The sequence below is a fragment of the Plectropomus leopardus genome, chromosome 13, assembly GCF_026936395.1.
Source record: "Plectropomus leopardus strain MGB_pleo_1.0 chromosome 13, ASM2693639v1, whole genome shotgun sequence".
In the NCBI taxonomy this organism is placed as follows: Eukaryota; Metazoa; Chordata; class Actinopteri; order Perciformes; family Serranidae; genus Plectropomus; species Plectropomus leopardus.
The window spans coordinates 15,704,179-15,717,895 of NC_142188.1; the positions used below are offsets into that span (position 1 = coordinate 15,704,179).

General features: G+C 41.0%; 1 protein-coding gene across 19 annotated transcripts in view; it reads right to left on the reverse strand.

Moving 5' to 3' along the window:
- Nucleotides 1-13,717, reverse strand: part of kcnma1a (potassium large conductance calcium-activated channel, subfamily M, alpha member 1a) — a 176,042-nt gene that overhangs the window by 116,188 nt on the left and 46,137 nt on the right. For all 19 annotated transcript variants that reach the window (XM_088086719.1, XM_088086716.1, XM_088086718.1 and 16 more), the window contains exon 2: nucleotides 11,780-11,941. In XM_088086719.1, coding sequence (XP_087942845.1) covers nucleotides 11,780-11,941 — 162 coding nt within the window. The remainder of the gene's footprint in view (nucleotides 1-11,779; nucleotides 11,942-13,717) is intronic.

Below are 13,717 nucleotides of genomic sequence, written 5' to 3' on the forward strand. Positions count from 1 at the left end.
AAATGAATATGCACTGTCGCCACAGTGTCTCAGACACATTACCTTGTAAGTCACAGGTGACTTTGATCTAATAAGGAGAAGGCTGGGTAGCCAGCTAAGTGAAACATCACTCCTGTGTCTGCTCTCTTGACCTTTTCCTCTGCAGAACAGTCTGAGCGAGGGTGGGACAGACAAGGGCACTGGGGCTGCAGCAAGAGAAGACGGGCGTAGGTCATTGGCTCTTTAGCGATTGAGGCCCAGGTGGCAAATGGATGGCTTAATAGAGGGAGGGGGTGGGGATAAGCAATGATGAGTCATCCAGCAGAACGGCTCAGAGTTATGACAGGCCCAAAGCGAGGCTGCAGGGAAAATCATTCATGACCACAAATTGTGACCAACTTCGTGTTGTAAAATTTTCCCTAGATAGCTGCAAATTCAAAAGCGGCGGGGTGTTGACCAATTAAATGGAACAAAGTAAGAAATTCAACAATATCTACACTGTAGCATGAATGGTGTTATTAATTAGGTGATACAAGCTTTAATTTTAAGCCATGGTCCATATTTAAAGTAAAACTTACTGAATCTTTCTTCTCTGGTTCATCTGGTTAAAGCTGGTTTAAATCTGGCCAGTTTTAAACAAGCTTTGTATTATGGCAATGTGGGTAATAAAAATGAACTGTGTTAAACTTCCCTCCATTTTGCTTCAGATCAAGAGGCTGCTCATTTGCCAGCTAAAATCTGTTTTGCATCATCTGAGAGAAAGAGAGGAGTGGCTCTCTCTCTTGATCTATCTATTCAGCCCAAGAGCCCGCAAAAATCCATCAGATGTTGCATTTTGTGTCATGCAGGAAAATTTTCACTGGGTCTTGAGCTGTTGCTTGAACTACAGATTTTACTTCCTCCTCCATATTTTAATGCACTGTTTGGCTGTAATACAAGAGTCTGAGAACAGGGAATAAGTGCCATACTGTTTCCTGTAGTGTGAAACACAGCGGCTAAGAAAAAAATGACATCAAGCGGTCATATGAGGCATTGCTGATCAAAGACTAACCAAGATTCTGTAATTGCATTGACTATTTCTTGACTAAAATGTTTTCTGAAATGTGTTTTAACTTACGGTTTAACTGTAAACAGCAAGCCACATTACGTCACTTACTAGAAGAAGTGTTTACTGGTCTGATGCAGTACAGTGCATTGAGGTATTTGGAGTTATTCTATCTTTCGAGCAAAGGTAAATGCCATATCCCTTTTCCTCTGTTTTGTCTGGTCATGTAGGACCAATTTCAAAAGCATTTGTGCCTTAATGCTGCATAGAAAGACCAGTTTTATGAAAAGATCACCTTTCCAGCAGTGAAATACTTCTGTAAGGAACTCTAGCTGTAGCTGTAGTTGTTTCACACTCTGTACTTTTCCTCTACTCTTACATGACAGAATTTGAAACTGAATATTTTCTGGATAATATAATAGCGTACGCTGTGCCTGTATTTATATATGCATGCTCAGATGTGCAGCACTATGTCTGCCTGCTAAGTGAGAAAGCAGTGTGTGAATTTCTACCAGCTAAAACGATGCAGCTCGATGGCAGGGCTCCCTGTTGCTCTTCTTTCCTCCTATGACACCCTGCTTTCCCTCTCATCACCCCACCCCCCACCTCCCTCTTCACCGCTCAGTAAACGACTTATGTTTCTTATGTGGCGGCAGCCCAGAAAAACCGAGCCAGCAGGGCTGCCTTCACACAGCTGACGCGTGGCTATGGTATGAGAACACATTCTGAACCAACACTTAATCCAGTGACATGTAACACTAAATCAAAGACTGAAACTCATAAAAAACATATTAACAGACATTAATCATTACATGAAATGATTTACAAATGATCATATGTACTTGTGTTTTTCATACACTTAACACAACATTAATATCTCCAAAAATACAATGCAAAACTTAGCTAAAAATAGAATATCTTTATTAACACAACTAAGTGTCAACAGCCATCTATACTGTACAGCTGTTTTGCGCAGCATTGCTTTGAGCTAAATGTCAACTTAATCATGCCACCATGCTCACTATGACAATGCTAACATGATAATTTTTTCACAGGTATCATGTTAACTATGTTCCCCATTTTGGTTTAGCCTGTCAGCATGGTAACAGTTGCCAGTGTTGTGCATGAACAGGCTCTTTTAGCTCATTCATTTAACATGCTCATATTTTTGGTGAACAGTGAACTAAACTCATCAGTTTGCAATTTATGAACTTGGATGTGAGTGTTGTTTCCTTTTGTGATACTCATTTTACAGCACAAAAGGATTTAAGGCAACCAGCATGCTGACGCAACACACAGCACAGCACCAGCAAAAAATGCAGCAACCAGTGCTGCTAAAGCCAGTTCATATACAACTGTACACCTTTTGAATTTAACTCTTTCTGTGTCACGGCAGACTGATGAGGCTTTATTGAATCACCATAAGACATACTTCATTCAAAATCAACAGAATTGGTTGGTGCATGCTGTGCACTACATACAATGACTTTAATATAAAGAGGTGAGCCTATATTCATGACGGTATTGAAAAAATACCTTAGGGATTATTAAATACCCTAGTATACTGTAATACTGTGATACCGCCCAAGCCTAATACTGACAGAAATAATCTCAAATTGTTTCTACCAGTTCCGAAAAAACAAGACGTCACCCACATAGGCAAAGAATTTGAAGCATCCCACCAATTTTGGAAAATATCTGCAAATGAATGATCACAAGATTTGATTTCTCTTAAAGAACAGAAAACAGAAACTAGTTAATTTTAATGTGTGAACTGAACTTTGAGCTAGCTCTTGTGAAGAGTGAACTTGCACAACAATAGCAGTTGCTTGTTAGCACTAAACACAACAGATAGCCGAGGCTGATGGGAGTGCCAGTAGTTTTGCAGGCACTTGGTCATTCACCAAAGAATTGGAAAAATTCACATTTTGACCTATTAATAACACTAGAGGAAGAATCAAAGAATCAAAGTCAAAAAAATCAAATCAAATCTATCCAATAGCTGATGAGATATTTCAGTCTTGACCAAAGTGATGGAGCGACTGAAGAAAAAAACTACCAGCATTTCTATCACTGGAGTCTTGCAGCAAGGATGGCTCAAAACCAAGCCCTGACTAAATCAATGCCAAGAAATATTTATATGCATGGCCACACCCACCACTGACTCTCTGTAACAAACCTCTATAGTTATCCTGATCTAATACTTTGATTTCATATTTTAAAGGAAATTATTTATGCTCTCTATACAAACCATTTTTGTTAATACCTCATCCTCAGACAGCCTTGTTGGATTATTGTGCTGGTACATGCATATATTCTGTCAACTTTGGCTGGCTCCACACCCATTTTTCGCTTCGTGCTCCCTCTACCTCACTCTCTGCTGCACTGCTTGTCCCCCATGGTCCCTCCAGCATAAACAGCTATTCATCACCGTTCAGAGGATTTAAGTCAATGCCAATTGGATTGCAATCGACTGAACTGATAAATTACGGCAAATGACGAAATGAATAAGCTGCTCAGCTAGCTAAAGTCAACAACGGGGAGAAATGGGAGGGAGGCAAAGAGACAGCCTGGAGGCTTCAGAGGGCACCGAGTTTGAGTTAAGGGAATAGGAGCAAACTGGCTCAGAAATTGAGTTTCATTATAAAGGAACACACTGCTGGAGCAAAGTGTCATGTCACCAAATGCTGAAGCACAGAGGTGAAAAATTTATAGATTTGTCCGTGTCCACTGATATTAATTTACAGAGAAATTGGGTTGTGAAGAGTGTGACAAAATCTGGAGAGAGATGATATCTGCGGCTGTCGATTGTTCACTTCTCATGTCAACATGACAGGCGCTTTCTAAGACAGAACCTTTGACAGACACTATGGGAACTGAGTGTTTGTGTGCACATATGTGTGTATATCTGTCTATGTTTGCAGGGTAGAGCTGGGTGATGATTCAAAATGCAGATTTTTGATTTTTGACTTTCAGCAGAATCATGAATATTTGATCATATTGATATTGTTGTGCAATTTTCTGTTGTATATACAGAGTTTGGACCCATGCATTGCAAAACAGTAAAACATAGTTTACTGTTTTGAACAAAAGTTTGATTATTTATATGATTTTATATATTTAGCCATATCATGGTGTTTACTAATATGCAAAAATATCATTAGAAATATTATGATGGTAATTTCAACCATATCAGTCAGTCTAAGTTCAGGGTGTACACCTGCATATGTGTCTGTATGTGAGTGGGAGGATGTGTTTGTTGTTCAGCTTCCTTATTCATGCGCAACACTTACTGCTCCCCGAGGATGGATAAAACACTATGTAGTAAAATCTTAGCTCATGCAATCTTGCAGTATAATTGGCAAGATAGTTTATCCTACTGAATGCATATGAGGACACTTAAGCTCCTTTCATACATGAAGACTGTGTGTGTGAAATCCAGGGATTTCTGGGAGAACTTCCGGCACCGGGTCTGTGTGAATGGGAGCACAGATTGATCTCCAGGAAAATCTGTACTGCATATATATATATATATATATATATATATATATATATATATATATATATATACACACACACACACACTTTGCTGCTTCTGTGCAAAGGGATGAGGCTATTGTTACGGTGGAACATGATGTGGGAGATGGTGCTGTGTTGACAGCTGTAACCACGCTGAGGAGTTTACTGACAGTAATAAATTAGTTCCACACACTCGACGGGAAAGCGTAATTAGCCAGCCCAAACAGACACACACAGACATGCATTGACACATTCATGCATGCAGAACACATTGCCTTGCACAAGCGCACAACACACACACAGCATGGAGAAACATACTGTATCTACTCAGGCAAACACATCAGACGCAGACACATACGTTCATGGGTAAACTCAGGGATGCAAACAGACTCTGGCAATACCCAACGGCTGCTGTAAAAAACACATAAATATGCTTATGCAAGTCCAAAGGACTGTCAGTATGAAACTGTACTTTTACAAAGGGGTACATACACACTGCACCAACATAAACAATGCCAGTCTGAAAAGTAGAACATCGTGAATGACAGCTGTTCTCTGTGCAGGAAGTCACAGGGGGTGTGAGAGAGCACGTTCACACTTATTTTCTCCACAACAGGATGTTTGAGGACTCGTGGAAACACAATAGAACGTACCCACAGTGTCCTTACACATTTTGTACAATCTCACCTTGTTTCCTGCCAAGACACACACTGTAAGCAACTGCCCTTACACATGAGATAGAAAATGGAGAAAATAGGATAAGTGAGGGGTAACCACAGGTAGAAAGTGTGCTTCCTGTCAAAAGCTCCACTGCAGAATCTGTTTTCAAAACAGATGTAGTGCGCTGGGTTTGTTACAATTGCAGTTAGAATGCATGTGCTGTCACTCCACTGCAGAGATGGACAGATGTGTTGTATTTGCAGATGATAAGGGTCAATATGCAGAGTGCTATGCAGTGTGTGGGCGGATGGGTAGGCAGAGGGATGACCACAGGGTTTAGGGAGCGGACCATGCGAACAGATGGTCCCTGGTTGCCACCCAAGATCCCATTAAGAAAGATGGCAGGGCTGACCTATTTCTGGACCCACCATGCCGTGCAAATCTACTGCACAGAGCGATAGGGCGAATCTACAGTCATAGGTTATAATCCTCGCTGTTTTCTTTGGACATTATGGTATTATATACGTTGTTATTGTAGCATTAATGCAGGAATCAATTAGATCAGACGCTGTGGTAATGCGGCAGAAGAATTCAACCCACTCACATTTCCAGCTGTCCAACTAGTCATTTTCTCGGACATTGTACCCTTGAGTGCTTAATGAGGTCTTTCTACAAAGCAACTGGGGTGATACGGTTGTCAAGAGAGCAATGAGCCATCCACCGTCGGACCAGAGGTGCTCCACATTTCACCTATGTATGTAACACATGCAGCGCCTTTGTGTGGACAGCTGTCTCGTGGGGCTCGCAGAGACACTTCCTCCTTAAGCTGCAGCTGGCACTTGGTCGCTTAGTTGCTTCCTGCTCCGCATAAGTCCCCACAGACTGACTTCTGCACCTATAAATCAATTTCCAAAAACTTCTTTTAAAATCATCTTAAAATATTTGGAAGTGATTATGCAATTTCCGATATAGTATTTCTGATTCTGATTCTGATACTGTTAGAAAATCTGTTTTAATTCATCTTTTTTTATTTGATGACTGCATTACCTGCTTTTTTTCTCTTTGACTTGATTTCTTTCAAAAACACGGGAAGAAGGCAATAAGCAACTTAGCACGAAATGTCCCAAAAATTAGCAAGAAATTACTAAAAAAAAAAAGTTAAATAAGCACAAAAAAGAAAAAGAGGAAAACAAACAGGAAAAGTATCTTAAGAAAGTGCTACAAAAATTACACAATTTGAAATATCTAATTATATTTAAATATTAAAATTATAATATCATATTACAAATAATTTTTAATTATAACTATTTAAAGTTATTACAATCATTTACAATTATTTACAGAATTAGAAATATGTTTTTTTTTTTTAAATTTTTCTTTTGTTTATTAAGAATATGTAATACTACAAACACAGCTAGATTTCAGGTAATTTTCTTGTTACCTTGCACTAGTTTTTTTTGCAATTTGCGGGACATTTTGAAAGAAATCAAACCAATTTTCTAAGGTTTCAAAGGTTTAAATGCTTGTGAAAGTGCTTCTGAATGGGTTTAAGCAATTCAGCCATTTTTATAGTGTAGACTCCTTTGTTTCCTTGACACAAAAGGGGGAATGAATAAAAATAATAATAATAATAATAAAAAATAAATAAACAACAATATAAACATAGATGTCCATATCAGTTATCAGCCAAAACTGTTATTTTAAACATATCAACCCAGAATTTAAAAATGGGTGCATCCCTACTGGATAGCTAGAGCTTGGAGAGAGACAGAAAAGGCTGGAGAGAGAGGGGAAGACATGCAGCAAAGGGCACACGCTGGATTCAAACCCGGGCCGCTGCAGTGAAGACTCAGTCTTGATACATGGTGCACACGCTGCTCTATTATGTTTAAGTTCATTACCCCTCATGTTTTTCCCTTTGACCCCGCGCTCAGTGTCAACTGAAAACCACACTGAGGCAGGTCATGTGTGAGTGAGGCGATAAATATTTGATAAGGTGATATTATAAAGGTGATGGGTGATACAAAAAGCTAAAGACCCAGAGCAGCAACACTGGCTGGCGCAGCATCAATCATTTCCCCTGGTATTTTATAAGGCACATAAGGTGACATGGAGCCTAATCGAAATTGGATATATGGCCCCGTGTGTGTGTGTGTGTGTGTGTGTGTGTGTGTGTGTGTGTGTGTGTGTGTGTGTGTGTGTGTGCGTGTGTGTGTGTGTGTGTGTGTGAGGCTCATGCATGTAGGTTACAGAGGCTATGATCACACGACGACAGGGAACTCTGACATACGATCAGTCTGAGGAAACAACATATTATCAGCACCTTTGTCTCTTGTGAAGGCGCAGTGATGTACACATACATTCTCACACACACCTGCTGCTCTTTGTTTACTGTTATTACATGAGCTGTAATAGCTTTCTGCTCTTGCAGCCGATAGCTGCTAGATGGTACTTCTTTACAACAGGATCGCTAATGACCCGATTGATTAGCAGGCAGTACATGTCTCATCTTAACCCTTTGAAACCTGGAAGGACATCGGTTTTCTTGGGTTGCATTCAGGCGCCTTTCACATGTATTTAAAGCTTTGAAGCCTGAGCAAATTCATTTCTTTTGACAACATGGCTAAAAAGTCACTGAGCAACTTGTAAATGTCATGTCCCACAAACTGCAAGAAATAAGGTATAGATGACAAGAAAATTACCTGAAAATTACCTTTTCTTGTGACTCTTAACTTGCAACTTTTTCCCGTGTTTTTAAAGTAATCAAACCCATTTCCTTAGATTTCAAAGGGTTAATGGTTATGCGGTGTAGGTGGACGCGTGCTCATTCAATTATTTTCTTATCAGAGCAAAGTAGTTACGCAAAGTCACATTGGGCTTCAATAACAAAACGGTTCTCGTCATTCGACCCAGCGTGAGGATACAATATGGGGGGACTCCAGGGCCAGGCTGCTGCCACGGGTGGATTTAAATTTGTCTGGTGATTCAATAAGCCTGGGGGTACACTTGATCTTTCCCTGGCAGTGAAGTCATCAAGGCAAACAAATGAACGGAGATGGAGGGCTCTGCTGTTCTGCCTACCAGAGGCTATCCGTCTCAATCTGCTTTGGCTTTGGCTCTTCCACCTGGATAGAATGGAGCCTGTATCAAGCTTTAATCCTACCTGTGTGTCTATGTGTGTGTGTGTGTGTGTGTGTGTGTTATTTCTGCTCTGCTCTGCCCAGGCAGACACCCCCCTAATGTCAGATGACTGAGCGCCACTACACGGCAGTTGCCATGGTTACCAGCCAGGTTCTGTGTACACGGATACTCATCGCAATTTTTGATCTGCAGTGAAGCACTGATGGGAGAGCAAGAGTCCCACAAAATCACCCACCCACACACACACACACACACGCTCACACACACATACACGTATACACACAAGCACACTTTGGCAGTTACACGAGCTGTCATACATGTACTGTGTAAGTGGAGAAATACTAGCATGCAAGCATCCACAAATGTACACATTCCACCCACATGCTCATTCACCTACACGGAGTACTGTACACAATATCGTCCTGCATGTCATTAGACTGAGCACGTAAGCAAACACAGCCTGCTGGGCAGAATTATCAGCCCCACCAGAAGTAGAACAAATCACAGTAGGTGATACACCGGGATATCTCTACGCCTAGAAACCCCTTTAAAGCAGCCAGTGTCGTATTTCTCACTCACTCTCATAACCACTCTGTGTTTCACTCTCCATCTGTCCGTCTGTCTCTCTGTCAGTGTGTCTGTCTCTACATTTCTTTTCTCTCTCTCTCCCACACACACACACAAACACACATATACATACAGGGCAGATTGGGAGCACTCAGTCAGAGCAGAAGATGAAAGCGAGAAGGAGCTGTGTCCATGCCAGCGAAGCTGTGCGAGTGGGGAAGTGATGAAAGAGCGGCTCATTTAGTAAATTGACAGCTCCCTTCAGGATTCTTCATCTTCTTTGCCATGAAGGGCCTGAATCCTTCTCAACTCCCAGCTATTCTCGCCAGGCGTGAAGAAACTGTCACATTCCAGCAAACATTAACAATGACAGTGTTAGTATTTTAGTTTGGATCCATCTCTCTCCTGACTCCCACCGCTGCTTCATTCAGTGCACAGATGCACAGAGGAAGTCTGTGCAAGACAGACATGCTGCTGTTAATACTCTGACGCAAGTTTGGATGCAAAAGGAGAGCTAGACAAGACAGAGCTGAGAATAGATAAATAAGAATGTTCCCAATCTACAGCTGGTGTAAGAAACTCTTATACAATATGTAAATGGGCACACATTGTTAATGCACAGTCTGTGCATGTCCTGGCATAAACCACACCCTAAATTTCTCAGATAAACAGGAAGTAAAAAGAAATACAGCCATGCATGCAGGTCATAAGCCTCTGCGCAATAGTCAAGTTGCATTTACAGTTTACATCCATGTCTGTGACAACATGGATGCTTCACACACATCTTAACCTCAGCAGCACAGCAGATCCATACAAGATTAGTGTCATCAATTCAATCCCTTTCTGTTCTTGACCAAAAAAGTGTTTTTACAGAACATTATGATGTTACAGTGAAGTTGACCTTAACTTCTTGGAAATAAAATGCCAGAACTTCATCATCATATGCTATTAGACATTTGTGTGAAATCTGAGCACATGAATTCTTGAGTTATGGTCAAAAACATGTTTTATAAGGTCACCATGACCTTGACCTTCTAATCCCTTCGTTCTTGTGTCCAAGTGGACGTTTGTGCCAAATTTAAGGTCCCTCAAGGTTTTCTTAAGATATTGCATTCAAAAGAATGAGATGACTGCAAGGTCACAGTGACCTTTACCTTTGAACACCAAAATCTAATCAGTTAATCCTATGGTCCACTCAAATGTTTGAGCCAAATTTGAAGATATTCCCTCAAGGTGCTCTTGCGTTCACAAGAACAGACCGGATGGATGGACGGGCAGACGGACAGATGGACCAACAACCCAAAAAAATAATAAAAAGCTGCTGTTGCGGGACAACTGATGCAGAGACTCTCAATATCTTACAGTATCTCAATGAGAAGATGCAAACACTGACAGGGAAATAAAAAAAGGTCCTGTCAATCCATTCAAGTACGTATGGACATGACAAGAAATTATGGATGGATTTCCGAGCAGGCCCTGCAGTGTCAGGGGATACCCCTGGCCTTTACTTCCAACATGTCTAATGTCAAATTAACACATATCGACCAGGTAGAGACACAAAATTACCTCAAAGAGACACAAAGCACCACAAGGAGACACAAAATGACCACAAGGAGACACAAAATGACCACAAAGTCTGTACTCTTGTTCCTGTGAGGGGTGGTAGGGCACTTTGCATATCTCTGCCCAGGGACCTATTCCCTCTTAATCCGCCCATGCTGTAAATGACTTTAATGGGCCCCAGTTCTAATTAAACACTGTGCAGCTAATAGAACAAGGCTACTAGTTAAAGGCAGGATGCTGCTCAGCGGAGCTAGCGTGGAAGACATCTTGCTCAGCTGAGGGAAAGAGAACATGAGCTGCTGACAGAAAAGTGCTTTTTAATTTTAATTATGAATTTTGGTGCAGTTGCATGAAGCAGCACAAGGCAGAGGAGACATTTTTGAGACTGAATCAAATGTTCACAGTGTGTTTGTACAACCGAGAACTGTGTCCTTATCACAAGCAGTTCAAACAGAATATGTATCCCGAGGTCATTTAAGTCGCTTGGCATTACACACATCAGCCAATTCGATCACTGAGACAATTTTCTTTGTGACGATCGATGGACAGACTTAGCTGTGATTATATTGAAAAATGAAAACTCAACAGGATGAACAGCTGCACAGCATTATATATATGAGTAAGAGCTGCAGATACTTCAGGATTTGGCAAAGAGTTGTAGAGCGCAGGAGAGATTCTGGGTGCAGAGTGAGGGATAAAGCTAAAGAAAGGAGGGTCAGCGGGGGAGAGGGACTGTAATTCATATCGAGAGAAAAGCCACAGTGACAGCCTCTTACCTACTGCACAAACACCATGCTACCTCTCATACTTGACAAATAAATCTCCCCATCACATACACACAAGCTTGCGCACACACACAAATCCACACACACACACACACACACACTCATTGGTTCAGCTGGCAGAGGCACTGCAGAGTGAGTTACAGCGTGCCACACATAGGCCATTGCAGCAGAAAGAAGGCTGGACGGTGCCAGCCAAATAGCCGACTGCGATTCAGCGAGGACTGAGCATCCGCTAGCTTCTGTGGGGATCAAATTAATATCCCTACAGTATGTCTCCGGTGGGACCTGTATAGAACAGGTGAGTAAATGTGTACATGGCAGTGGATTATACAGTAGATTCATCTGAAAGCCAACTTGGGTGTGAAAACCAGTTGCAGCCTGCTGGCCTGAGGAAAGACCAAACTGCACTTATCTAATTGCGGGTTGAGCAAATGATTTGTGTCAAAAAAAGGTGCTAATGGATTGGAGTCTGGATTTAGGTTTTGAGACATTTATATCCATTAAATGAGGGACAGCCTACCAGAACTCTGCCAGTGAGTGTCTGTGCGGAGATCATGACGCCAGCCCAGTCTTTGACGGAAGTCATCCATCCCACCTCGCTGACCGGGGCCTCCTCCTTCTCATCACCCTTTGGTCTGTCTGCTGCCGGATTGTTGGCGGGATTGATCACCTTTTGAGCCTCCTGGAAGAAAAATAATAATCTGTGTGAGGAGATGGAGCATATTAAAGATAAAAACAGAGATATGGTCGGCTCTCTTGCAGAAAGCCCTGAGGGCATTTTTCTCATTAATTCATGACTTGGTGGTGAAAAAAAAATTGTGATTTTTTTTTCTTGTAAATTTCCAACTGTAACGTTAGAGAGTATCTTCTTGTAAATTTACAATTTAACATAAGAAAGTTTGAGTTTTTTCTGATCTTCTTAGATTATTAACCTCTCCTCCAGTTTTTTTTTAAAAAACCTATAGTGGCCCAACGACACCATCACAGATAGGGGTGGGCAATATGGCCCCAAAATATTATCACTTTTTTTTATTATGATTATCATTGTCATTATTTCAGGGGATTTTTGCAATGACAATATCACAGAACATTGAATATAGAACATATTAATTTCTTGAATGTTCAATTGCAACAAAATAAGCATTTTAGTTTCATATATTAGCAGAAACGGAACAGTTTGCCTTCAAATATTCAGTAAAAACTAGAAAAAAATTATCCCTCAATTCTTTATTTTTGCAAACACTTACAGTTAATCAGAGTGAGATTCAGATTCTGTATAAAACATAAATAGTACAGCAAGAAAAAACAAACAAAACAAGATCTAAACAGCTACCAAATGGAAAAAAAAAATACCTGGTATAATGTAACTAGTATATGTATATATAAAATAAATCAAGAGGCAATTTCATTCTCTTTTGGAAAAATCCTTAAAGATAAAGTTGTTAAGGTCCACTTGGACCTGCATGCTCTGTCAGTTCTCCTCTACTCTTCCTGCTGCAATGTGTGTTATTCAGTGCTAAACATCAACCTAAGTTTAGTTCAGTCAATTCAATTCAATTCAAGGAGACTTTATTGGCATGACCACAATCAAACAGTTTTTCCAAAGCACATTTTAACAGTTGTTCTTAACATGGAACAGTATAGAGAAAGAATAACAACTATTATGTCGATTGGCCCCCCCCATTTACAGATATCAGCTCCTATTGTAAAGCAATGTCCTGTTAAGTGGACAGCTAAGGCTTCAGTGCTCCTGAGCTCATGCATGTCCACATTCATGACAAGCTACAACCTCTGAGGGCAAAAACAAAGGAATGCATTTGCAGCCATCACGCCATGATGGCATCCATCTGCTATATGTTGAATATGTGTGTTTGAATGAGTTTAAGTGCATGTGTGTGTTAGAGAACGACAGAATGGAGTCACTCTCCCCGTTATGCACATATGGCTCTTTAAGTTAATTGTTCTGCAGGGTTGAGAGAGTAAAACCATTATTCTCATGCAGGCCTTTCAACGTTACTTCTAGTGTCCGACTGAGTGAGCAGGGTTGCATGGCAGTTCATTGACATGCTTTGCTTGGCACCGTCGCTGCATGCAGCTGTTGCTCTCCAGCTAGTCACTCATTCCTGATTTGACACAAGCAGGCAATCAGCTTCCCTGTCATCCTGGCAGAAAAGGGAATGACTGGATTTCCTTGTCTTTAACAGCCTTTGAGGCAACATTATCCTACAATTACACGCACAAAGACACAGAGTAAAGGTTTGTATGTGTCATCGTCAGCCTTATAAAATCACAGGGTTAGGCCCAGCAAATGGCGTCCGCAGAGAATCCCTGGAATTGCAACAACTTTCAACCCTCTTAATGGCGGCCCATTGCTCCTTTCCAGGCTCATATTACAGCAGGTCACACATGCAGCACTTGGAACGCGTTTTACAATGTCCCTCCTCAAAGTGACATCCGA